The 26,810-nt window shown below is 45.7% G+C and overlaps 1 protein-coding gene and 1 pseudogene across 1 annotated transcript in view; both read right to left on the reverse strand.

Moving 5' to 3' along the window:
- Positions 1 to 1,300: 1,300 nt before the first annotated feature.
- INSYN1 (inhibitory synaptic factor 1) overlaps positions 1,301 to 26,810 on the reverse strand; it is a 124,693-nt gene continuing 99,183 nt past the window's right edge. Inside the window, exon 3 of the mRNA XM_088656951.1 lies at positions 1,301 to 4,200. Coding sequence (XP_088513077.1) covers positions 3,532 to 4,200 — 669 coding nt within the window. The 3' untranslated portion in view covers positions 1,301 to 3,531. The remainder of the gene's footprint in view (positions 4,201 to 26,810) is intronic.
- On the reverse strand, positions 23,822 to 23,976 carry LOC132593221 (U4 spliceosomal RNA; annotated as a pseudogene).

Genomic DNA, 26,810 nt, shown 5'->3' on the forward strand with positions numbered 1-26,810 from the left:
GAATCAGCACAATGGAATCATTAGACTCAGGCTAGGATGACGGGAGAGACTCGGGTTTGACTGAATTTTGTACATTCTCCAGAATTGTGTCTGTGCATCTCTGGAGAACGTACAGAAGGAAGTTGAGCTACGTGCATTCCCCAAGGCCTTTTGGAGATGACATAGATTGACCAGGGCATACCTGCCAAGTTGCTGCCCAAGAAATAAGGGACCGGGCCGGAAGTAGCAGACCGGAAGTAGCGCTGCTGCCATTTTGGAACTGGGCGGAGCATGCTCAGAAGTGACTTTTGATGCTGCTTTGCCCAGTTCCAAAATGGCCACCGTGCCAGAAGTTGCACAGCAGCCATTTTGGAACTGGGCAGAGCAGCATCAAAAGTCGCTTCTGAGCACGCTCCGCCCAGTTCCAAAATGGCCGCTGCGCCAGAATTAACCGGGGAAAAACAAAAAAATCCGTTTTTTCAGCTAAGAACAGCTGGAAAAACGGGGATTTCCCGGAGAATACGGGAGACTTGGCAGCTATGGCCCAGGGAATGTGTACAATCTCAATGAAATGTGAGCAGGGTTGGCCCAGCAATGAAGCAAGGCGAGGCAGTTGCCTGAGGGCAGCAGGTTCCAGACAGCTGGGATGGGGCGGGGCACACCTGGCCTTCATGGAGCATGCTGCTCACTGCCTCCTCCTCCTCTGCTGCATGCCCTCTGCTGTCTACCCACTGCTGCCAGCTCTTGTCTGGCCTCCTACCCTGCCACTCTGGGTGGTTGGGCAGTGGGCATGCATTAGAGGAGGAGGAGGAGGAGGGGTAGGTGGGCTGAGGACAAGGGGGCAGCAGTACGTGGGATTGCATTTTCTGTCTCCTGACAAAACATTTTGAGCTGGCCCTGCGAATGGGCAATGTCTACAATACCAGCTTCTTATGCGCATTAACTGCTCAACTTACATTCAGCTATATCTATATCAGCATCTATCAGGTGTCAAGGGCCAGGTTAAAGATCTGCACCTTTGGCACATGGTGAAAGCTGTATAAGAAAGATTGTAGGTGCATCTCCGAGGGGAGGGATTTTCGCAATTTGGGGGATGCCTCAGAAAAAGGCCTCTATTCCCTGCACTTCAGAAGTGGAAGTGGGATTGCCAACAGAGGTCCACCTACTGATCTTTACACATGAGAAGGTCTGCAGGGAACGAGGCAGTCTTTATCTATTACAACGAAATCCCACCTTTTTCTCCAAGGAGCTCAAAGTGATGTACACAGTGCTTTTTTTTTCTATATAAAAAATGTTTAGGGGTACTCTCATTTTGACTCAAGAAAACCACCATTTTATAGTTCAAATCGGGAAAAAGAAATACAGTAAATGGACAAAAGTACAAAGATTTACAAAATGTTTAGGGGTGTACGTCCCCCAAGAAAAAAAGCACTGGATGTACATGGTTCTCTACCTCCTTATTTTACCCCTGCGACAACCCTGTGAGGTAGGCCAGGTTGCGAGGCAAGGACTGGTCCAAGGGTCACCCAGTGAGCTTCATGGCTGACCGGGGCTCCTGGGTTCTAGTCACCTGGGTCCTAGTCCAATACTCTAACCCAGGCATCCCCAAACTTCGGCCCTCCAGATGTTTTGGACTACAATTCCCATCTTCCCCGACCACTGGTCCTGTTAGCTAGGGATCATGGGAGTTGTAGGCCAAAACATCTGGAGGGCTGCAGTTTGGGGATGCCTGCTCTAACCACTGCACCGCACTGACTTTAAGTTGTTTATGGCTTTAAATACTAACGTGAGCACATGGAATTGGCAAACAGTTTTCAAATGGGTTATACAAACTTTAAATGAAACCTTGGCCAACAGCCAATAATCTGGCTGTTGCATTTTGGCCCAACTGAATTTTCTAAGTTCTCTTCAAGGGCAGCCCTGCCCAAAGGACATTGCAGCAAAATAGTGTGAAGGTCACCGGGCGACCTTGGGCCAGTTGCAACCCCTCAGCTTAAACTACCTCACAGGCATGCGGTGAAGATAAAATGTGCAATGGAGGCGGGGAAAGGAAAGCTATTTAAAGAGGGGTGGAAAAACTTTGTCGAATATTTTGAAAACAATTGTGTACAGTTGGAAATGTTGGCAGCATTAAAGTAAAATGCAACAGAATGATATATATTGAAGCGATGTAAGATAGGGAAATAGAATCGGATGGATATATCAAAATATGCAGGAATGGTGAATAAGTTAAATGAACCTTGGAAGGGGAGGGGGGGAGTTAATGAATGTATGGTATAACAGAAGATGTTCAATTTGAAATGTAAAATTCAAAAAGTTAATAAAAATTTTAAAAACGCAAAGGAAAGCCAAGCCCTTTGGTGGAATGGATGGGGGAGAGGAATATGAAAAAGAAGAACAAATTGCACGCACCCTCTCATTATCTTCCTGGCTTTCCAAGGTGATAGTGGAGCAAGTTAGCCAAAATGTGGGCTGTGGAGTCTGAAAGGGCTTCCTTTAGCATTTATGGTGGAAGAAACTCGCAAACCTGTAAGCTGAGAGAGTCTTCGGATGTGTACATGCCATACATTGAAAGCACAGATGCTATGCAACTGCATTTTGCTCAGAGTAGACCTAATTTCTGTGGCTCTACTCTGAGTAAAACTTTGTTGAATATACAGTCATACCTCATTTAAGTACGCTTCGGTTTGAGTACTTTCAGTTTAAGTACTCCGCAGACTCGCCTGGAACGGATTAATCCACTTTCGATTACTTTCAATGGGAAAGTTCGCTTCAGGTTAAGTACAGACTTCCAGAACTAATTGTGTACTTAAACTGAGGTACCACTGTATATATATATCAATAGCTTCCCCCAAATAATCCTGGGAATTGTAGTTTGTTGAGCTCTGTGAGGGGTAAACTGCAGGTTCCCAAGATCCTTAGCAGAAAGCCATGTGCCTTCAATGTATAGTTTGCATGCAGTCTTAATATCAACCGATGCTGGAGGATTCACAAGGCAGACCCAAAGCAACAGTCAGCAGCTTGTCGTGGCTTCACATTGTATATAAACGGGGAGCCTAAATTCCTTCCACATCACTTGCCCATCACCAGCTTTCTCCAGCCTCCTGAGATCAGTCTTGTTTCCCAATATGTTTTGGGGGAGACTGCTTGCCAATCACTCTGTTCAGAGAAACTTGGCTGATCTTCTGGGGCATATTTTTGGAGCTCTTTCAAGAAAGCCAAAAAGGCACCAGCATCCTAATAAGAGGTGTGTGTGTGTGTGTGTGTGTGTGTGTGTGTGTGTGTGTGTGTGTGATATTTGTGTATAAGCATCACACATTTACTGAGCTGCAAAAAAGGGAAGCCATTCAATAAATAAAACAGATCTTTTTTAAAAAATAAAATAAATCCCTGAGTCTCAACATTATGGTTAGGTAGTTCACGATGATATCCTGTCACCATTTTGTTTTTTTTGTAATCATATCATTATCATTTATTGACTTAAATATATAGAGAGATTTATATATATATCTGCAGCTTTCCCCTCTCCCCCAAACCCTGCCCCGCTGGTGCTCAGTTCTTGCTTTTCGCTTTCTGTTTCCCCGAGACGTAGGGCAGCACCGTTTGAGTGCTTTTGTCCGACACCGTCTGGGTGCTGCTGTTCCGCGTCAGCTTCCGCTGCTGAGCGCTACTCAGATGAGGCGACCGCCGCAGTGTTCCCTTGACGGCGGGCGCCGCCTTGTGTGTCACCTCGCTCGGCTCCTCGGGAGGGTCCTCGGAAGGTGGGGCGTTGTCCGCTTCCTCGTCGTCATCGCAACACAGAGCGTGATAGAGGACTTTGTCACTGAACCTCACTCGTTCCCGTGTTCCAGGTGTCCTCTGGTGCTGGGCTTTGTGGCTCAGAGCAGAGCTGAAGGCCTCCTCGCTGGAAGAGTCTGGGGTCTCCACCCGGGGTCCATTGGGGGTCAGCACCCCGCCATTCATCAGCCGGTAGTCGGGCTGGCGGCCTTGCTGCTGCTCTGAGCCATCGCCCGAATCAGACGGGGTGGAGGCTTCCAGGAAGGAGCAGAACTCCCAGCTGTCGGAGAGGATATCTGAGGTCATGAAATCGAGGTGCCCGAGGTCAAACATCCCACCTCCCTTATCGCTGCTGGATGTGCTGCTCACGGTGGCTGTGGTCCAGTCGTCCGGCTCCAGCTCAAACTCAAAGTCTGAAGTCAGCTTGTCAATCTGGCTCACCACCTTGGGGAGAAAAGAGAGCGAGAGGGGTTAGGGAGCGGCTGCCGGCAGATTCGGTCACCCCCGCCAGCTTCTCCATCCAGCGCTTGGAGGCCCTAATTCCACTGACTGATTTTTATTTTTTATTTTTGTTAACATCTTTATTGAAAGTTCAAAAAGTACACAATCGTAGATGCACTAAACATGGTGAGACGTCAATAAAAGAGAGAAAAAGAAAAACAGAACCTGTGTAGATGGAAAAATAAAAGGGGTAGGGGACAAAAACCCAAAACTGTATACTGTACAAGGTTGTTCCTGTACTTTACCAGATCTTAACCCAATGCTTTTTCTGGGGGGACGCAGGGGTACGCATACCCCTAAACATTTTGTGACTCTATGTTTGGTCTCATTGAGGGGCGGTATTTCAATATGAGTAGGGAAATGAGAGTACCCCTAAACATATTTTTTAGGAAAAAAGCACTATCTTAACCTATTACAGTATTTGTAAGAATGATATTTGGAATCCATTCTCGTAATTCCATTAACTGATTAATTCCCAAAAGTATTTACTTAGCATCGTAACATAAATTGATTGGTCAGTTGTATTTATAATCCCACCTTTTTCACCGAGACAGTCTGAGACAGAAGCATAGCTGCCAAGTCTCCCGTTTTTCGCGGGAAACCCCCGTATTTTAAACCGTTTCCCGCTGGCAGCCCGGATTGGAAAAAGTCCCGCAAATCCCCCAGATTTCCTACCTGCCAGGGAAGCTCCATTTTGGGTGCTGGCGCTGCCTGATTTCCGGTGCCCAGACATGGGTAGCGCGGCACCGGAAGTCGCTTCTACGCATGTCCGGACATGCATAGAAGTGACTTCCGGTGCCGCGCCGCTGCTGACCCCGCATTTTTCAGCGGGAGACTTGGCAGCTATGGACAGAAGAAGCCATGCAAAGCACTGATTAACTGGGAGCCCATCTGCCCTATATATTTAAAGCAGCATCGTACCACTTTAAACTGCCACTGCTTCCTTCAACAGCCCCATGGGAACTGTAGGTCTACAATACCCGGAGTGGTTTAACAATCAATGCCTCTTCCCAGGGAATTCTGGTAATTGTAGCTCTGGGATGGGAATGGTGTGTGTGTGTGTGTGTGTGTGTGTGTGTGTGTGTGTGTGTCCCCGCCCTTCCCAAGTTGCCTTGGGGGGATGCCTCAACTGTTTTAAGTGGGGCCTGGGTTTCTGTGAATTTGGGAAGAGCCCTGCTCATAAGTTAGACCATTTGCCCATCTAACTCAACGTTATTCGCATGGAGCAGAGGTGGATCTCCAGGGATTGAGATGGGGCTCTCTCCCAGCTCCTCTTAGGGAAGCCAGGGATAGAATCTTGATGATTTCGCATGCAAAGCATGAACTCTGCTGCTGAGTTAAGGTCTTTTCTTTTCTCTCCCTGGGGAAGTCAAGAGACAAACAACTGGAGGGGTGTGTGTGTGTGAGAGAGAGAGAGAGGGAGGGAGAGAGAGAGAGAGAAGGTGCTGTGGTTTTTTAAAATAAAAAGGTATAATAGTACAAATAGCATTTTCAATCAACCCCAAAAGACAAACAGCTCATCAGAAGCATGGGGGGCGGGGAGAGGGAGAGCTGAAACCAGGAAGGGATAACCTTTAGCAGTGGAAGGTGTGCCTGGCAACTGAAGAGGAAAGGCTGAGCTTGTTATGGTTTAGTTCAGGGGTCAGAAAACTTTTTCAGCAGGGGGCCGGTCCACTGTCCCTCAGACCTTGTGTGGGGCCGGATTATAGTTTGGAGAGATAAAAATGAATGAATTTCTATACCCCACAAATAACCCAGAGATGTGTTTTAAATAAAAGGACACATTCTACTCATGTAGAAACACCAGGCAGGCCCCACAAATAACCCAGAGTTGCATTTTAAATAAAAGAACACATTTTTCTGATGTAAAAACACGCTGATTTCCGGACAGTCCGCAGGCTGGATTTAGAAGGCGATTGGGCCGGATCTGGCCCCCGGGCCTTAGTTTGCCTACCCATGGTTTAGTTATTAAATTTCTATACTGCCCACCATCCCAGGATCACAGGATGGTTTACAATACAAAAACACAAAAAATCAAAACATAATTACAAGCAAAAACAATACCCACCACACTATAAAAGGCCATAAATTGTTTAATTAGCCAAAGGCCTGGGAGAGGAGGATTTTTTCCTTTTTTATTGCCAGGTAGTTGAAGATCTGTAATGAAGGTGTCAGGTGAGCCTCTTTGGGAAGAGCATTCCAATCTGTCACCTCCTTTGGGCCAGGCTTTAAAACCCTACACTAACCAGGAGAGCTCTGCTGGACACCACAATGAGGGTGCAATGGAGGTGGCAAAGTATGCCTTCTTTGCTGCCCTCACTCCTAACATGAGTTGGGCAGATGGTATGTTGGGACAGCCCCATGGGCAGGGCAACAAGGCAGTGGTGTAGCGTGGGTTGTCAGGGCCCGGGCCCGGGCAAAGTGGGGTGGGGAGGGAAATGGATCACCCAGGTGATCTCAGCCACAGAAATAAGAAAAGAAGAATCATTCCATTGTCTGGAGAGGTCACTTCCTGGTTCGTATGGATAAGCTATTTTCAACGGAGTCCAGCGATGGAAGCACGCAGCTGTGTTGAGGCAGCACCGAATGTTGAAATTTTGCAGCCCTGTACCTGCCCCTCCCCCCCATGCTATGCCACTGCAGGAAGGTGGGCAGTAAACCAGCAGAATCTCTAATCTGTCTCAATTGTCCACTGTTATGTACTGAGCTGAATCCTAGAACAATAGGATTCAGAATCAGCGGGAGCTACCCAATCCAACTCCAGGTGGAAGTGAATCCGCAACCTGATTGGCCTGCTGGAGCAGCCAATCAGGCGGCTGGCAGAAGTGAATCTGCTACCTGATTGGCCTGTAGGAGCAGCCAATCAGGCTGCAGGCAGAAGTCAATCCACAATATAATTGGCCCACAGGTGTAGCCCTGAAGTAGCCAATCACGCAAGGCCCATTGTGTAAATAATGTATATAAGCAGATGGTTTTGGAAAAAGAGCCCATCCACAGACAGCTTTCCGGGTCATGTGGCCAGCATGACTAAACCGCTTCTGGTGCAATGGAACACCGTGGCAGAAACCAGAGCGCATGGAAACACCGTTTACCTTCCCTCCTCAGCAGTACCTATTTATCTACTTGCACTGGCGTGCTTTCGAACTGCCAGGTTGGCAGAAGCTGAGACAGAGCAATGGGAGCTCACCCCGTCGCAGGGATTCAAACCGCCAACCTTCTGATCGGCAAGCACAAGAGGCTCAGTGGTTTAGACCACAGCGCTACCCGCGTCCCTACAAGATGGATAGATCCGCAGTCTGAGTCTGTATAAGGCAGCTTTCCATATTCCTACATACAGTGAGACAACTCATGCTGGCTCTTGATTTTATATACATCTATCCACACTCTGAGAATGATGAAATATCTTATTGCTTGTACCAACTTTCCTCAGTGTGGGTTTGTGTATTCCAACGATTTATGTTTTACATGCTGTGTCCCTGTGTGTGTTATCAGCCACCACCTCCTCTGGAGAATTAATACCCCACGTGCAATTCTTTGAGATTCTTCTAATTGCATAGATCTGTAGTGTTACAAGCAGGCATAACTTGGTGGGTTGTTTTTTTTTTTTGGTTTTCTATACCAGTGTGAGATTATCACACTTCCAACATGGGTGTTGTACCATTCCCTCTATTTACAATGTTCAGGCAGTGAGTGTTGTTACTTATGTAGCCAAAACAGCACCACCCACGCACAAGAGGAAGGGATCTTCTGGCTCCAGGGAATTCCTAAACATGGAGATTCCCTATGCAATTGATGTAGCTGTCTTATTAGGTTTTTCAAAGAATAGAGACCCTCAAGATTTAGGGAGGAGGAAAATGCTACAAGGATGAGGTGATCCACGTTAAGCTGAGGTATAGACTGGCCCTCAATGTTGTATTTCAAGCTAGCATGATATTACAATGCAAGCAACATGGGTCAGTGCCCATCAATAGCCCTTTCCTCCACGAATTTGATCAATCTTAAAGCCATTTGTCTTTTAAAGCCATCTGTCCTGCAGGACTGTTCCATAGTTTAACTATGCACTGTGTGACGTACTTTCGTTGATCCGTCCTCAATCTTCCAACATCCAGCTCCTTGGATGTCCCTGAATTCTAGTGTCATGAAAGCAGGAGAAAAAACTTTTCTCCATCAACTTTCTCCGTGCCATGCATAATTGTATAAATGTCTATCATGTTGCCTCATACTTGCCTTTTCTCTGCACTAAAAAATCTCAAATGCTGCAGCTTTTCTTCATAGGGGAGTCCTCCATCCCCTCGATAAAATGCAGGAATCTTTTTTGCCCGAACCCACGACCCTGAAATTATGAGTCTCATGCTCTACCAACTGTGCAGGATGCACCCATTGAAGAAATAGCTTCACGTGATTCAGGCATCATGTGACTCCCCTCCTTCACTCTCCCATCTGTTGTTGTCATGGGCTTAGATTGCTGACGGAGGTCAATGGAACCTGGGCAAATGTCCCTATTGAGCCATGAAGCTCTTGGGATAGTCAACAACTCTTCAGCTTAACCTACCTCACAGGGTTGGTGTGATGATGATGATGATTTACCACTTGCTTGTTATCAAGTTACACGGGATGCAGGTGGTGCTGTGGTCTAAACCACAGAACCTAGGGCTTGCCGATCGGAAGGTCGGTGGTTCAAATCCCCGTGACTTAGCAGTTCAAAAGCATGTCAAAGTGCAAGTAGATAAATAGGTACCGCTCCGGCGGGAAGGTAAACAGCGTTTCCGTGTGCTGCTCTGGTTTCACCAGAAGTGGCTTAGTCATGCTGGCCGTCGACGAACGTTGACTCCCTTGGCCAGTAAAGCGAGATGAGCGCCACAACCCCAGAGTCATTCGCGTCTGGACTTAACTGCCAGGGGTCCTTTACCTTTTGTTGCTGTTGTTGTTGTTGTTGTTGTTATCAAGTTCTCCTAGAGACTTTCAGGACAGAAACTAAGCACACCACTGTGGTCCTTGCTGGAGCTCATAAAATACTGCTACTACTGCCATTTAATTACCACAGAACCAGACATTGATAATAACCAGTTGAAAGAAACAAGTTCCTGCCTCAAAACTTGCAACCTAACGAAGGCCACACAATTAAAATACCGCTTAGGCTGCAAAGTTCCATATACCAGCATTCCTCAATGCCGGTCAATGTGATCAATGTTCTCCATGGTATATGGCAGCCTTCCCCAACCTGGTGCCCTCCAGATATTTTGGACTATGACTTCCACTAGCCCTAAGGCAGTTGTAATCCAAAACATCTGGCCAATGCCAGGTTGGGAAACACAGGAAAAACACATGGAAATACATGGAGAACATCAATCGGATTTCCAACCAAGCATGCAAGTGACTCTTGGAGCACTGCCGTTTCCCTTCCCTTCCTCACCCCACCATCTCAGGGGTGCTATAAAAATTACACTTCTGCAAACCACCACCATGACCACCACAAGTCAGTAGCCCTTGGGGTGGCTTCTGGTTGCATTCCTTCAAATGCCCAGTAGATGGGGATGCTTCTCTGCCAAGCCAAACAGAGCTGATCACTTCTGGGAGAGGCGTAAGGCTTTTAACAATTGCCTCAAATATACCCTGAGCAACAACAACCATTCCTTTTTGAGCATCCTCATATCCCCCCAAAAAGGAAGATTGTGGGCATGCATGCAGTCTGAGAGTCATGCTCAATCATGCTTTTTACATTGCAGCGAAGCCGCAATGGGGATTGCCGTGAAATAGCCAGAGGGCAAGTATGACATGCTCCAGAAAATGCAACTTAAACACTTTGTCAGCTTTTGTCAATTTGGTGTCTTATCTGGCTTGTAGCCCACAGACTTTTACTCAGAGCTGACCCATTGAGATTATTGCCCATGTGTAACTTGGGTCCATCCAACTCAGTGGGTCTGCTCTGAGTAAAAGTTAGCTGAATACAACCCCATATGGACCTGGAGGACCCAGAAAGCTGTTTGTGCCAGCTGGCAAAGGAGAAGAGGGAAGGGAGCGCCCAGCAAATCTATCTGCAGGTCTCTGCCTAACAGCCTAATGGATCTTGGGGTCTGTGAGCTTCCTCAGGACTGGGAAGGGGAAAGAAACACCGGTTGCGGTTCATTGGCACTCCCTTTATCTTTCCTGCATGCTTTTTGCTCTGTTGCTGCTGTGGACGAGTGGTGAGAGATTCCGGCATTGCAGGGGGTTGGCTATGTTTGTGGGCAACGATCCTGCCACTCTACTTGGGGTGAGAGCCTGGATTGGTTGGAGAGTAAGGGGGAGGTGAAAGGAGTTAAGTTACCCAAAAGCCAAGCCGCAAGAGTCTGCTGGCATGGAGAAAGTCCCTCTTTGGGTTGGAGACATAGAGGGAGGCAGTGGGCTGCCATATGTGGGAAAAGACCTGTTTAAATCTGCTTGAACGCTTTGTTTGGTTTCCCCCAGGCATTCGGTTAAACTTGAAATATTAATTTTTGCTATTGCGGTTTTGCTTCTTTCCCAACGACAGAATTGCTATTTATGTTATTTTGTAATTTTTGCATCTTGTTTTTCTCTGTTTATTTGCATTACTCTGTAACCTGCTCTGCGACTGAAAACATTCAACGACTAAGAGGCTATAAATACAGTACAGTAAATAAATCAATTACAATAATAATAAAAATGTGTTTTGGACAATGGCTCTGCTCCAGCCATCACAGCCAGTGGGGGCTGATGGGAATTGTAGTCCAAACTTATGGAGGTGTTGTGAGGTTTTTTTGGGTGGTGGTGGTGGTGGTGTCAGTCAGTATGATGCTTCAGTCCCTTCTAATCCCTGGGATCCAGGATCCAGCAAGGGTTAAAATGGAGGATCCCTTTGTTGAACTAGTCGGGCAAGTTTCTTTGTGAGTTAATGGCCCTAAAGACTGTAATGAAAGACAAAAGGGTAGGGCCCCTCCCTCACCTGGCTGGTAGTCAGGAGACAAGAGCCAAGCAGTTGTGTGAGAGAGAGGGCAGAGTCATGCTTGATTTTTGCTCAGATCTAAGGCTGTGAGAAGAAAAGATCTTTTGGAGTGTTAATGCTGTGAGCCCCTCCATCTTAGGATCAGGTTGTATATATGTGTAAATAAACCATATATCCTCAAGACACCAAGTCTCTGCTATCCCTCATTCCAAGAAAACCAAACCCTGAAGAAGTGGCTGGAACCCTAAGAATCTCGTGCTGCTTGGAGATTGGGGTGCTGTGGTAACAGAGGGCACCAGGCTGGCCAAGACTAAACTTAGCTATACATGAAAGCACTTGATGCATTTTGAGACAACAGGAGAAGAAATTCACCAGGACATTAATAGCTTTCAACATACAGTGGCGGGCTCCCAACAGTTCATTTCTTTGATTTTTGCTTTTAAAAAGTGTGTATTGCTTACAAGATGAAAAAGAGGAGTGCAGTAGATGAAATTTATGCAGGATTCCCCCCCCCTCTCCCCGCTCTTATGCAGAGGGTATGGTTATGCAATTAATTGAACAGGCAATCAGGGGGAATTTAAATCAAATAACGTTCCCAGTCAGAGCACATTATAGGCCTCGTATGAAGAGTTAGCATGCAAAGCTCTGACAAGGTGGAGGTTGAAAGCATCCTGGAGGAGGGCTGGCGTGAGAGAGAAGGCAAACACCTGGGAGACTTCAGCCTATGTTCTGAGCTTGCATTTGTTCCCCCTCAGGTATTTATGGGAGCCACCGCTCAGAGGTGCAAGAAGTCTTGATCATGGATCAGCTGAGCAATCCTTGTTGACCCTACGCTGTGATGCATTCTGGTTCCGGTTGGGTGTGGCAGTTTTAGTACACCTGACGTAATGGCATGCGAGTTGTGCATTTTAAACCATGGAGCGCTATTGCCTTGTTCACATTCATCATTGTAGATTGTACACCTTTTGCGGTAGAATTCTTAATTTGATTATGTGCAGCACAGTGTACACGGATATGTAAATAAATTCACTGAATGGCAGTTTTGTGTCGCTCGCCGTGAACATCAACCTTCCTGTGGCAAGTTTTGCTTGCCCTTTTCCTCTCTCCTCCCTATGGGATGGCATTAACTATGCCAGCTCCAGGGCAGCAGCTCTAGGGGAAGGGTCATAGCTCAGCAGCAGACCAACTTCCTTGCATGCACAAGGTCCCAGGTTCAATCCCCACCATCTCCAGGTATGCCTAGGAAACATTGGACATTTGATGAGGATGAGGATGATAATGATGATAATATAATGAAGCACAATGCAAATGAAACACAGTGCAAATTGTGGGTGGGTTGGGGGAGTCATCAATTACTTAGATGACTTCAAAGAGGCTTAGAGACATTCATGGATGATGAGGCTATCAACCAGATGGACCTTTCTTCTAACCCAACAGGACACTGAACTGCACATGGCAGACTGCGCCACCAGTAAATGCATGGGTACCATTGGATATGGTCAGCGTGATAGCTATCTTGAAGATCCACAGCTTAGTGGTAGAGCATCTGCTTTGCATGTAGAAAGTCTCAGGTTCAAAGCCCAGGTAGACCTGAGAGAGACAACTGTCCGAAACCCTGGAGAGCTGCTAGCTGTCATTGTAGACCAGTCATAGGCAAACTCGGCCCTCCAGGTGTTTTGGGACTACAACTCCCTTCATCCCTGACCACTGGTCCTGTTAGCTAGGGATGATGGGAGTTGTAGTCCCAAAACATCTGGAGGGCCGAGTTTGCCTATGCCTCTTGCAGAAAATACTGAACTAAATGGCCCAAGGATATGACTCAGCACGAGGCAACTTCCTATGTATGTCCCATGAAAGGTTACACAAGTATTCCAGCCCCATCTATTTGCTCCCTCTTGTAATCAGTATGCATTATGTTTTCATTACACACATCCATCACTGGCCAGTGCTGACACTGCACTCAAGGAGAGCGAGTCTGAAGTTCATCCGTGTAGCTGTAGCATTGCTCTCCTGCACTGGGCAGTCCAGACGCTCAAGGAGAAAGTGACTAGGAACTACAGGGCAATTAGCTATCCCTCAGCCATCACTTCTAGTTTGCAATCGTGGGAGATTTAGGGACTTGTTTGGCACGAGGCTGAATCTTCTGAACACCCTGGCACGCTAATAACCATCCAAGGGTGATTGCTTGTCCTCCATGGATCTGACTAATCCTCTTTGAAAAGTCAATTATCCTATTGGCCTTCATAAGATGCCACTGAGCTTCACAGGTAGAGAGGTGTGTGTGTGCATGTGTCTCTCTGTGCTTGGACAATATGAAATGCAGTGACAGTAACTTAAAGGTGTCTTGTTAAATCAACTGCCTGTACATTTCACTGAGTCCCTCTTAGATCTAATTTTATGGCAGAAAGCAAATACTGTATACTAGCTCCCTGTTCCTGGTAACAGCACACCATTAATTATCTTATTGTATCTTCAGTTGGTGTACTTCTTTGACATGTAAGCTCTCTTAGTTCTTACAAGTTTTTCTTTTTACAAGAATACTCTCTTTTCAGGTCTTACATGTCCATAATGTTCATTCTAGTAATTTATAAAGCACACATGAATCTCTCAATGAACAACTCCAGGCACGCCTGGAAGAAGCGGACCATTTGGATCCCTTCCAATCAGGATGCAGGCCTCATCATGGGACTGAAACTGCCTTGGTCGCACTGGTTGATGATCTCCGGCGGGCTAGGGACAAAGGTGAGAGCTTTTTCCTAGTTCTTCTGGATCTCTCAGCGGCCTTTGGTACAATCGACCATAACATCCTTCTGAACTGTCTAGAGGGGCTGGGGGCACTGTTATACAGTGGTTCCGCTCCTTCCTCCTGGGTCATGTTCAGAAAGTGGTGGTGGGGGATGAGTGTTCAGACCCCTGGGCTCTCACTTGTGGGGTGCCTCGGGGTTCTGTCCTCTCCCCCATGCTTTTTAACATCTATACGCAGCCACTGGGAAAGATCATCAGGGGGTTTGGGCTGGGTGTTCATCAGTATGCGGATGATACCCAGCTCTACCTCTCTTTCAAATCAGAACCAGTGAAGGCGGTGAAGGTCCTGTGTGAGTGTCTGGAGGCGGTTGGAGGATGGATGGCAGCTAACAGATTGAGGTTGAATCCTGACAAGACAGAAGTACTGTTTCTGGGGGACAGGAGGCTGCCAGGTGTGGAGGACTCTCTGGTCCTGAACTGTGCCCCTGAAGGACCAGGTGCGCAGCCTGGGAGTCATTTTGGACTCACAGCTGTCCATGGAGGTGCAGGTCAATTCTGTGTCCAGGGCAGCTGTTTATCAGCTTCATCTGCTACGCAGGCTGAGACCCTACCTGCCTGCAGACTGTCTCGTCAGAGTGGTGCATGCTCTAGTTATCTCCCGCTTGGACTACTGCAATGCGCTCTATGTGGGGCTACCTTTGAAGGTGACCCGGAAACTACAACTAATCCAGAATGCGGCAGCTAGACTGGTGACTGGGAGTGGCTGCCTTGACCACATAACACCGGTCTTGAAAGACCTACGTTGGCTCCCAGTACATTTCTGAGCACAATACAAGGTGTTGGTGCTGACCTTTAAAGCCCTACATGGCCTCGGTCCAGTATACCTGAAGGAGCGTCTCCTCCCCCATCGTTCTGCCCAGACACTGAGGTCCAGTACCGAGGGCCTTCTGGCGGTTCCCTCATTGCGAGAAGTCAAGTTGCAGGGAACCAGGCAGAGGGCCTTCTCGGTAGTGGCACCCACCCTGTGGAATGCCCTCCCACCAGAGGTCAAAGAGAACAACAATTACCAGACCTTTAGAAGGTATCTTAAGGCAGCCCTGTTTAGGGAAGCTTTTAATGTTTGATGGATTTCTGTATTTTAATATTTTGTTGGAAGCCGTCCAGAGTGGCTGGGAGATGGGCGGGGTATAAACATATTATTATTATTATTATTATTATTATTATTATTAATTCTTTTGAAGGCTGCCCTTTCTCTTATGTACCAGTTACATTCAGTTTGCCCATTTCTGCCAGTTCCAGCATCTTCATTAACTATTCCCATACAGTGAGGACTAGTGGCTTCCCTCTCCGTTTATATGTCTGCCTACCTGTCTTTCTGTCATTAATACATTTCACATTAGGGATTTTCATCCATTTGAAATCTCCACCCCAATCCAATTAAACAGAATTAACATGGGATTTCAGCTGTGTTCAAACTCCCATTTACCGTGCACTCCACTGCCTTTCCGGAGCTGGACTTTTAATCTGTGTATACATGATGCTCTCTAAAATGCATATGCACCCTACCCCTGACTTTGCTATAAAATACTACAGTTGGATGTATTCTTTCTCAAGCCAGCTTCATGCCGATCAGAGTCCTTAAGGTGTTCCTAATTCATCTCCAGCCAAGGTGTGAATATTCCTGCACAGGGTAAAGACATCCATGCCCCATCAATGCTGCTTGGTGTGTACACAGACAGCAGTGAATCTGAGACTAAGGAAGCCACGCTGATGTGAGCAGCTAGGGGTGTATTTGTGTGTTGAGCGGGAAGAGCCGTGAAATGCACCAGGGGAGAACTTCACTGTGGTCGACAGTTAAAGTGAGCACACCCTTAATCCCAATTTGCACCCTGTGATTTCCACCATTATATCTATGCTTTGTCCCCAGGAGTCATGTTTATATATTATAATTATATTTATATATTTGATTTTGTTCTGTGAACTGCCCTGAGACCTCTGGGTATAGAATGGTATAATAATAATAATAATAATAATAATAATAATAATAATAATAATAATACTTTGGCAATCCTACCATATATCATACCTGCCAAGTTCCGGCCTGAGAAATAAGGGACTGGACCGGAAGTAGCAAACCGGAAGTAGTGCTGCCGCCATTTTGGAACTGGGCGGAGCATGCTCAGAAGCGACTTTTGATGCTGCTTTGCCCTGTTCCAAAATGGCCGCCGCACGAGAAGTCGCGCTGCAGCCATTTTGGAACTGGGCAAAGCATCATCAAAAGTCACTTCTGAGCATGCCCTGCCCAGTTCCAAAATGGCCGCCGCGCCAGAATAAACCGGGGGGAAACAAAAAAAACCCTTTTTTCAGCTGGGGACAGCTGGAAAAATGGGGGTTTCCCGGGGAATACGGGAGATTGGCAGCTATGCCATATATGAACCAATGCCCATTCATAGCTAGAAATGTCCAGCACCTGAACCTCATATCTGAATAGATCTTATTCAGCTGAGCAGGTATAACGATGTATACAGGCTTTATTGACAAATTTAGAGTTGACCTCTTTACTGAATGCCACATCATATTCTTTCTTTTTTTTTTTGTTCTGATCAATTAGCACCCAGTTTTCTTTTCCATTATCATTTAATTACCGGTATATGCCTCTCATTTCCTAGGTTCTTTGTAACTGCTTGCTAACAAACCTTTTGCCATAATGTCACCTTCCTCAATCTTACAGTGACCTTTCAAAGGAAACTCCCCCTTCATTCTTTCTTCTATCTAATTTTCCTCCATAGACAAAGCATTCTAGTTCCCCCGTTGCTTTGTGCTGCCCATCTTTCATGCCCATTAGGCTGCTTTACAATATTTTGCTATTCTACTGGTCGTACTCAGGGCTTTTTTTACAGCTGGAAACTCTGTTCCAGCACCTCTCAGGTGAGCGCCATTACCGTTCTAAGAGCATGAGGCAGGTGTTCACGGTGAGTTCCAGCACCTCTTTTTTTCCTAGAATAATAGCACTGGTTATACTACAGGCTTTTTGAGAACTGCTTGAACTATGGATCTAAGTTCTGGATCTGTGGCTCTCTAGATGTATCTGGACTCCAACTCCCATCAGCCCCACACCAATGATCAGGGATGGTGGGAGTTGTCACCTAGCAACATCTGGATGGCCACAGATCCCCCACCCTTCCATGAAACGGGGAAACAAGCACAAGCAGTTAAGGCTGAATTAATTTCTTGAGTATTAAACCGAAGTATCTGTTTCATTTCCAGCTTGTTTGTTTTGATCAGGGATGGGAAACCTGTGGTCATCCAGATATTATTGAATTCCAACCCCCACCATCCCTGACTATTGACTATGCAGGCTTGGCTAAAGGGAGTTGGGGTCCAGCAACATCTGGAGGGCCAAAGGTCCCTCACCCCTGGTTTAAAGACTGTATCATTTTGCCGAAATGGCAAAAATGACCAGAAGAATCAGAAATCAGGAAGACCAAAATTTTAATAAAGAATGGGGGGGAATTATAATTTATCTTAAAAACCACTGTAAACAGGTAAAATTGTTGGTAGGATTGGAATAACACTTGTAGTTTAATGGTGAATTTTGGATATAATGGAGATGTAAAAGATTGGGATTATTATAAAAGATGTAGGAGGAAATGATTAATAATAGGATCCACAAAGGGGAGGAGGGACGTCCAGAAGATTCTATGGAATCTTGTCTTTATGTTGTATGTTGGATATGTGATTGTAAAACTGTAATTTGAAAAACCAAATAAATAAATGTAAAACAAACAAATAAATAAATACTGTATCAATGGATATTTGCAGTGTATCTTTCATTGTCAACTGCTTTGGCGAGAAGGCAAACAGAGGAGGAATGAATACAAGGAGTTGCCTTACACTGAGCCAGATCATTGACCCATCTAGATTAGCATTGTCAACACTGACTGGCAGCAGCTCTTCAGGGATTTAAGCAGGTGATGCCGGGGATTGAACCTGGGGCCTATTGCATGCTAAACCTGTGTTTTACACCTGAGCCATAGCCCTTCCTCTTTATGTAGTCACTATGCCTTGCTGGGCAACTTGCTGGAGGGATATGACTGACTCTTGTTGGAAATAGGATGCTGGGCTGTAGATGGACCTTCAGCATGGACTGGTATGGTTCTGATAGTTCTGAGTCCTGCCCTCATATAAATCCATGCTTCCCTCCCATATTTAAGCCCTGGCTGCATCTCGGCTTATACCTTAGTCAGCTTCCTTGCTTTTCTACCACGGTGTGGGCTTGGCAGGGTTAGGCATGAGAGATGAGTAATCCTGAAGGGGTGTGTGATGGGAGGTGCAAAAGAAAAGATCATCCAGGATGGCTTTGGATGATGCGCTCTTTCACACAGGCCCTATTTTGTTGGCACACATTTCCCCTTTTTGGAGCACTCAGTGCCTCTTACTGATTCAGGCATCCCCTTCTCAGGCATACATGCTATAATAAGGCATGGGTGTGCTTGGCTTCTATTCAAGCAATAAGAGGGAAGCTGGATGTTTGTTTAGATTGGGGAAAAGGCTGGAGAACTGTCCATGGTGCTGGAGGCCACAACAGTGCTGCTAGATTGGATCAAAGTTCTGTATCGGGGTAGCCAACTTGTTGCCCTCTAGAAGTTGCTCGCACCCAACCCTCATCAGCCCTAAGCAGCATGGGCAAAGGACAGGAATGATGGGTCTTGTAGTCTGAAAACATTTGGAGGATGCTAGCTGGAGCTGATGGGAGATGGAGTCCAACAACGAGGATGCCCCATTGGCTACTATACTATACTATACTATACTATACTATACTATACTATACTATACTATACATCTTGTTATGATGTAGCTATCTTTAACCTTGTGCCCTCCTGATGTTTTGAATTGCATGTCCCATCAGCCCCAGTCACCATGCTCAATGGTCCATGACATACCTTCGAATTCATGATAACATTTCGTGCAAGAGCACCTGTAACAGCAACTTAGTAACAACGTGGATTTGCAAACTGGCTTTTTGCTGGAAGCAAATAAAACAGAAATGAGTGCTAAACCTGTTCTAGAGTCTGCTATATTTCTGGAAGCTGCTTTTACATCATGCAAAAACTCAAATATAATAGGGGGTGGGTGAGAATTAACATTGGGGAAATGGAATGAACGGCTGTGGGAATGCAGCCTGGTTCGATGGCTTGACCTAAGAATGAGTGCAGGGCTGGAGAACCTGTGACCCACTAGGTATTGTTGGACTCCAGCTCCCATAGGCCCCAGCCAATGTGGCCAATGATCAAGGATGATGGCAGTTGTAGTCCAACACCATCTGGAGGGCCACAGTTTCCCCAGCCTGTCACTAGTGTGATTTCAGATTGAGATTCCAAGTTGGAATTGGAATCCAATGACTGCTTGGTGGGGAAGGTGCACAAGTTCCCCATTACTGATTTAAGGAATTAGATCCCACCCCACCCCCCAAGAAGGCAGGTGAGTTCAATGTCATGGAAGGAATACGAGTAATCAAGGCCATTTTATCAGTTTTGCAACGGGCCGGAGCACAGAAAAGACATATTCTCTGTCCCTCCTTTCGCCTTGCTAGATACATACTCTGCCTGCTTAGGTTGTTAAATCTCTGGAAGAGGCAGTGCTATTTCATTCCCAATTTATACTGCATTCTGCACAGGAGGACCCGGTCTGACCTGCCTGTGCTGCTGCAAGACAAATCGCTATGTGTAAAAAAGGCTGGTGAGGATTTAATTTCCTGTACAGTACTTTAATAAGCAATGTGATTAGAAGGAGCCCAGATAGTTTCCTAGAGACAGATGGGGAAGATCGGTTTTGCCCTGTTCTGGGAAATCTGGGAGAGCCCTTAGGGCTCCGAATGAAGTCTAGCAGAGACTGCACCACCATGAGAGTCCAAAACAAGCTATGCAAGCTTCCAAGTCACCAAGGAAGAGCCACGCACGGCAGGACCTGGATCAGGTCCCAGTGTAGACTCCCAGGAGCAACAGAAGTTGCTTGGACAAAGGCCCCAGCTCAAATGAGCACCCAAACCAGCTTCCCCCAACCTGGCACCCTCTCCTTATATTTTGGACTGCAACTCCCATCAGCCCCAGCCAATATGGCTAGTTCAAGGCTCCTGGTTCAAGGCTCCTGGGTTGATATGCATTCCTAAACAACTACAGCAAGTAAGAATGTCACTTGTTCCTTAAGTCACCATCCAGTTTCCCAGCTGTATGAAGGGTGCAGGGATTGGACTAACTAACAGAACAATGAGCATAGGCTGCTCCTCGAGATAAACCTGTAAAGAAACAGGACATGGTTGGTTATTTATGGGATGGGGAAAGCACCACATTGGCAGCTTACAAAGGTTATAAAAGCCAGTTGAGGAACAAAAGGCTAGGCCACTTGGAAAAAGCTATGAGCCTCAGTACTGGTGTGCAACTCTCACATCTCCAGGTGGGCCTGTATTGTATCTACCATATTGTATCTACCCTGCGTGCCATGACCAGAGATCTCCTGGCCAACCTAGTTTCTCATAATGTCATGGCTGGAACCAGGCCTGCTCATAAGTTCAGGATTTTCTCAATGACCAATTTAAATCCATAAGGGATGATATATTCCACCAGAATTAGCCTATGATTCTAAAGAACACCTCAAGAATCCCTGAGGATCTGTGGCCATTCATGGAGATTCTCTGGATAGCAGTGCAGATGCTTGCAGAGTTCCTTTGAGACCTATTGACCATTAAAAGGAGTTTGGGCACCAACATACCAAATTTTCCCAGGTCTCTGGGTAGGGTGCCTGTGGGATTTGGTAGTCCATCAAGTTCTTTGTGAAATCTGATAAACCAAACTGTTTTGTAGTAAGTGCACCTGGGAGATGACCAAGAATTGGGTTGGGAGTAGGGACCCACCAAGTTGCAACTTCAGTGTGTAAGAATACGAAAAGAAGGGGGAATCATAACTGTTCGTTATAAGATTTGCTGGGAAGGGGTACCACTATATATGGAGAGACATTACTTGCAGCAAAGATTAGTTATGCTTGGGCAAATGGAACCATTATAAGGGATATTTATATAATCGTACAGACCAGCATTCAGAACCATACTATATATTGGCCAGTTGATCAACAAAGGCAGACCACATCAAAACATGTTATATTCCTCAACTGGTTGGCCACGAGATACACTTTTAGAATTAACTGCTCTGCTTCCCAAAACCACAAAATTGATGACTTTATAACAAAGACCCACGTCCTGCAATGACTATATTAAAAAAAAGCTTTTGTAGCTGCTCACTGTATTGCAGCTTAATGCACAAGTTATGATCTCACCTGCCACGCAACAAAGGTAATCTCCCAGCCACAACACGTGATGCGGTCTATTGGTGTGATAGGATTATTTTGCTTGCTTACATGATTATTCCGCCTTTACTGAGGTTGCTGACCAAAGTCATCTATTCATGATCACATGATTACACAGAACTGTAATCGACTACCAACAACAACAAAAAGGAAGTAAGAAAAAGGAGAAAGTGTGTGTGTGGGGGGGGGAAGAATTTAAGACTTTCCTAAGACTTAATAGCACAAAAGTGGGGAATGTAAGGCCAAAACTGACCTGAAGGCCCCCATAATGGATTTGTGTATGTACTGATGGGGTTAAAAAGTAAAAGTGATGTTGGAAAATGCCCATGAAGCCGTTGAAACCACAAACAGCCCTTAAACTGATAGGTGTTCTTCTCTTAGTATTGTTCAGCTCCTTTTTACTAATCAGCAAGTTGCAGATAGTTCTGAGCCTTGTGGTGCCTATAAATTTCGGCTGTATCAGTGGGCTTCACAGAGAAGTCTTTAACTGCCAGAGGGATCTGCATCGGTCTGTTTTCTCTCCATGCAATTGCCTGTATGTTTTTTATAAAGTGTTTCTGACTAAATGCAGAGTGAAGCTTCCTTTCTTTCAAGCTAAGAAATAAAACAAAAAGCAAAAATATAATTAAAAATCAATATGAATATTCCATGTAATGGATGTGCCATCTCCCATCTTCAACCTCAAATCTACAGATAGGCTTTGGACCACCTGTATGAAGTTTGTGGGCTAAAGTTTAAGAACCTCTGGCACCAGGATATCTGAGAGGTACCCCCTTATATACCCAACTGATCACGTTGCTCTGCAGGTGAGGGCCTCCTGTGAATACCATCTTATCAGGAACTCTGTGTAGGAATCAGGCCTTTTGTGTCGTGGGACGTTCCCTTTGGAATTCCTTCCCCTTGAATATTAGGCAGGCACCACCTCTGTTGTCTTTTTGGCACCTGCTGAAGACCTTCCCTAACCGAATGCCCTCCAGATATCGGTTTGACGTTGACTCCCATTATCACCGACCATTCATCAGCCTGCCAAGGGCTGATGGGAGTTGGAGTCCAACATCATCTGAATGGGAACAGTTTGGGGAAGGCTGCACTCTGCATCATTCCAGACATTATGGGAAAATAAACATGGCAACCACAAGCTCTAGGGGGAACGCTAGCGAGTTCTGCACCCCAAAATCCTCGATATGCACACACTCAAAACAGCCAAAACACTTCTCTCTTTCTCTCTCCTGCTACAGCCTGCTACAAATGGATTTGCAAAACTGGGAGTGCCTTTTCCACTCAGCTCTAGTTTTCAATACAGTCATACCTCGGTTTAAGTACGCTTCGGTTTGAGTACTTTCAGTTTAAGTACTCCGTGGACCCGTCTGGAACAGATTAATCCACTTTCCATTACTTTCAATGGGAAAGTTCGCTTCAGGTTAAGTACGCTTCAGGTTAAGTATGGACTTCCAGAACCAATTACACTCATACTTCGGGTTAAGTACGCTTCAGGTTGAGTACGGACTTCCAGAACCAATTACACTCATACTTCGGGTTAAGTACGCTTCAGGTTGCGTACTCCACAGACCTGTCTGGAACGGATTAATCCACTTTCCATTACTTTCAGTGGAAAAGTTCGCTTCAGGTTAAGTACGCTTCAGGTTAAGTACAGACTTCCGGAACCAATTGTGTACTTAAACCGAGGTACCACTGTACAGCCCTGGCATCTGTGAAACAATACAGCAAAGCAGGTTGGCACTGCCCTGCCAACCTCAGCCTGATCTCATCCAGACCCAAACTGCCTGCCTCCCTGCCTTTTTACAACCAGCCCAGGGCAGTGGCAGTGGCTGTCATTGTCCTCCTGCTTCCGCACCGTAGAGAACTGAACAGGGAACAACATGGGGACAAAACCAGAATTAGTTGTCTCTGTTGTCCCTGACTCTGGCTCCATCAACAGTTTACCTCCCTCCCAGTTCTAAGTGTACACAGACCACCACTGTAGAGAAGAGCCCCTGAGTCTATGCAGAGTTCTGATATATGTGCCCCAGGATATAATAAAGATCCTGTGTTGTTCTTACCCCTGCCTCAAACTTCTGGATCCGGTCCCTAAAAGAGTCTCAGACACCTCCCTATTTCCATCTGTGAAATATTGGAAGCTGTTAATAAAGCAGCCAACAGCTTGGTAAAATCATAATGTACACTGCATATATATTATAGGTACATTCTCCATTAATTTTTCATTGCGGTTTCACTTTAGCAGCTACCACGGAACGTACAGTATTGCTCTGCGACTGTTTTATTACAGAAACGGAAGACGGGGAATTCTACAGCGGCACAGAGCAGGAATGTGACTGAGAACACTTGCTTCTCTTTAAAGCAGGGGTGTGGAACATCTTCCAGCCCGAGGGCCAAATTCCCTTCTGGGCTACCTGCCGGGGGCCACATGCCAGAGGTAGGCAGGGCAAGAAGCCAAAGTGGGTGGAGCAATAACTTTAACTTTTGTACAGTAGGCCAATTTCTACACCCTCTTCTCTAGCCTCCATCCAGGGATACAAAAGGCATGATCAGAATTCAAGGACACATTCCATCCAGGAAGAAACAGTCAAGGAGGGTATGGAGCAGTTTCCAATTAGCAATAATCACACCTTGGATTAAACTCATTGGCTATGATATGGCTGCTGCTAAAATAAGGAATCAGAAAGATGAAATCTACGTGGAAGAATGGGGACCCTTTTCAGTCTATATCAGAACGCAATACAGCAGGGGTCAGCAAACTTTTTCAGCAGGGGGCCGGTCCACTGTCCCTCAGACCTTGTGGGGGGCCGGACTATATTTTGGAAGAAAATATGAACGAATTCCTATGCCCCACAAATAACCCAGAGATGCATTTTAAATAAAAGGACACATTCTACTCATGTAAAAACACCAGGCAGGCCCCACAAATAACCCAGAGATGCATTTTAAATAAAAGGACACATTCTACTCATGTAAAAACATGCTGATTCCGCATCCGGTCCCCGGGCCTTAGTTTTGGGACCCCTGCAATACAGCCTAATGAAATCTCAAACAGATTTTGACTTATGTACAATGGAAAGAAAACAGGAAAGATTGTAATATAGGATTTGGGTAAATAGATAAAATTAAGAAGTTGGAAAGGCAGAGAGAGAACTAGACCATCACAGATGTAAGGATGGGAAATCACCAATGTACATAATATATTTTGATGTAAAAAATATAGGAGAGTATGGAGCAAGGCCAATGACGGATGTGACTTGGGGAGTGGGGTGTAGCCTGGGGAGAGTCCCAAGGGTCAGAAAGATGCCCCCCGGTCTAAGGTTTCCCATCCTGCTTAAGAGAATTGTTGGAAGCATCCTCCGCTGTATAAGGCCAGCCAAATGTCTAATAGAACGATTCATCTTATTATTAAAAGAACCCAAAACTTTTGCCAAGGGTGTTTGGTGTCACACAGGGCACTGCTGAAATCTTAAAGCCCAAAGTCTGCCACTGCTTCTGTCGATTCATGCACCCACACGCCCAACCAGCCATCCACTTTAGAGCATTACAGCTGGGTGGGGGGTGTGTGTGAATGGAACAGTGGGGAAAGCAACAAGCAGACAAAAACCTACACCCCCTATTTTGACTGGGAAGCACCTCCCAGCCCAGCCCAGCCCATGCTCCACATTTCCAAGATCAGAAGAGCCAATACAGCAAAAAGGGACATTCATTCAGTCCTCCCCCGCTGGAAATGAAAAGAAGTCCAATAATGGGGGCTTTAAATCCTCCCTGAAACCCTTAGGCAGCCAATAAGACTTTTATCTCCCCCCTCTCCTGCCCTCAAGCTCTCACTGGCCAGCCAGAATGCATTAACAGCCTGTAGTATTTTACTTTCCGTTTTAATAAGCTTTGCAGCCCAAACTCTCCTTCCTGCTCCTCTGGCTTCATTCAGGCTGCTCAGGGTGTTATTCACACCAAAGTTCTAAAATCCAAAACTGATATATTTTGGGCTGCATTCTGCTTTTAATGAAACCAAAGGCGCAGTCCTATTTAGCAAACTGGCCTTATAACTAAGCATTTGGTTTTCTGTAGAGTTGCAGCCAGTATTTAAAATTTATCGGTCGAATAAAGTATTTTGATTTGAATTTACAGGTGTTTGTTTTTTTTTTTTTAGTGAGGGGAGAAGTTTTGGGGTTTAAGACTAGGGCTGAGCCAAAGAGAGTTTTTGAAGGCATTTTTTTCACAAGCACTGAAAGGAGTTCGCCTTCTGTGGGCAGCAGCAGTGCTGGTAGTGGGATTAGGGATGAGAGATTATATCACGTGTGAGAAATATTGCCTTGAGTATTTCCTGAATATTGGCTCTCATGATAGGTCCTGGAAACATTGTCCTCTCTCACAGGGCCTTGACTCTTGCCCATGTTCACCAAAGGCCTTGGGGATGGGGGAGGCGGTGAGATTTTGCTGCTGGCTATGTCCTCAGCGGTCCAGTGCTCGGAGTGAACTAGTTCAGTTGAATGACGCTGACTGAATTAATTCAAAAATCTCTGAACAGCACCTGAAAGTAGGTCTCATAACTGCCTGATAAACTGAAGATGCATTGAGTTCATTTGGGGGTTGAACGCTGAGTGATTTCTGGTTCACCTGACTATGAGGCAGCCATTTTAAATGATGTCTGGGTCCAAAGAAGATTGGAAATCACCTGCTTACTCTGAGTGAAAAATACATGAAACAATTCACATTGCACTGTCTTTCCTTGATGTTTTATTAGTATTTTAGAGTACATTTTTCACCTCAACACAGCAGCTTGCAGCATTCTGAATGCTGATTTTAAATTTATTTTTGCCAAGAATCATCTGCATGAACTTGGTCTGAACAGTAACCTGAACGTAAACCAGCTTGCTTTGTAAAGGAACACACTTGAACCCAGATCTAGGACTCAGCTATGTTAGTAAAAAAACAAACCCACACACACCAGTGTTTTAAATGCATTATTAACATACAACATCAGGTGGTGCTGGAGAGCACAATTTGTTTTCTATGTGATTTTCTGTAGAGGTTTTTTTCTTTTGTTGTAAGGATTTAATTTATGACATATTTATAGCGTGTTTCCCCCCTGTGATAGATCCACCCATAGTTCATATTTGGATAGGATGCACAAAAACTAGATCTAGTCTCTTTTCAAAATGAACCTTCCCTATTCTGCCCCTAACAGGTATGTACTTACTTCTCATACCCTCAGGGTCCTCACACACTTACTGATGAATGCAAGTGGGGACCTGTCACACTGACACCAACATGCAACAACAAGGAGGTGTGGCAGGTGGGCATGTCATTCCTAGGGGCCATGCCTAGTGGTCACGATCCTACTCCACTCCACACATTCAGTGAACACATTTGCAGACCCTCCAAAGGCCCCTATTTTCCAGGGAAAGTCTTGGATTTACAGAAGCTCTCCCAGTTACTGATTTGACACTGGAATGTCCCACTTTTCCTTAAAGGTAAAGGTAAAGGGACCCCTGACCGTTAGGTC

Source organism: Zootoca vivipara, chromosome 13 (genome assembly GCF_965207765.1).
Source record: "Zootoca vivipara chromosome 13, rZooViv2.hap1.1, whole genome shotgun sequence".
Taxonomy (NCBI): Eukaryota; Metazoa; Chordata; class Lepidosauria; order Squamata; family Lacertidae; genus Zootoca; species Zootoca vivipara.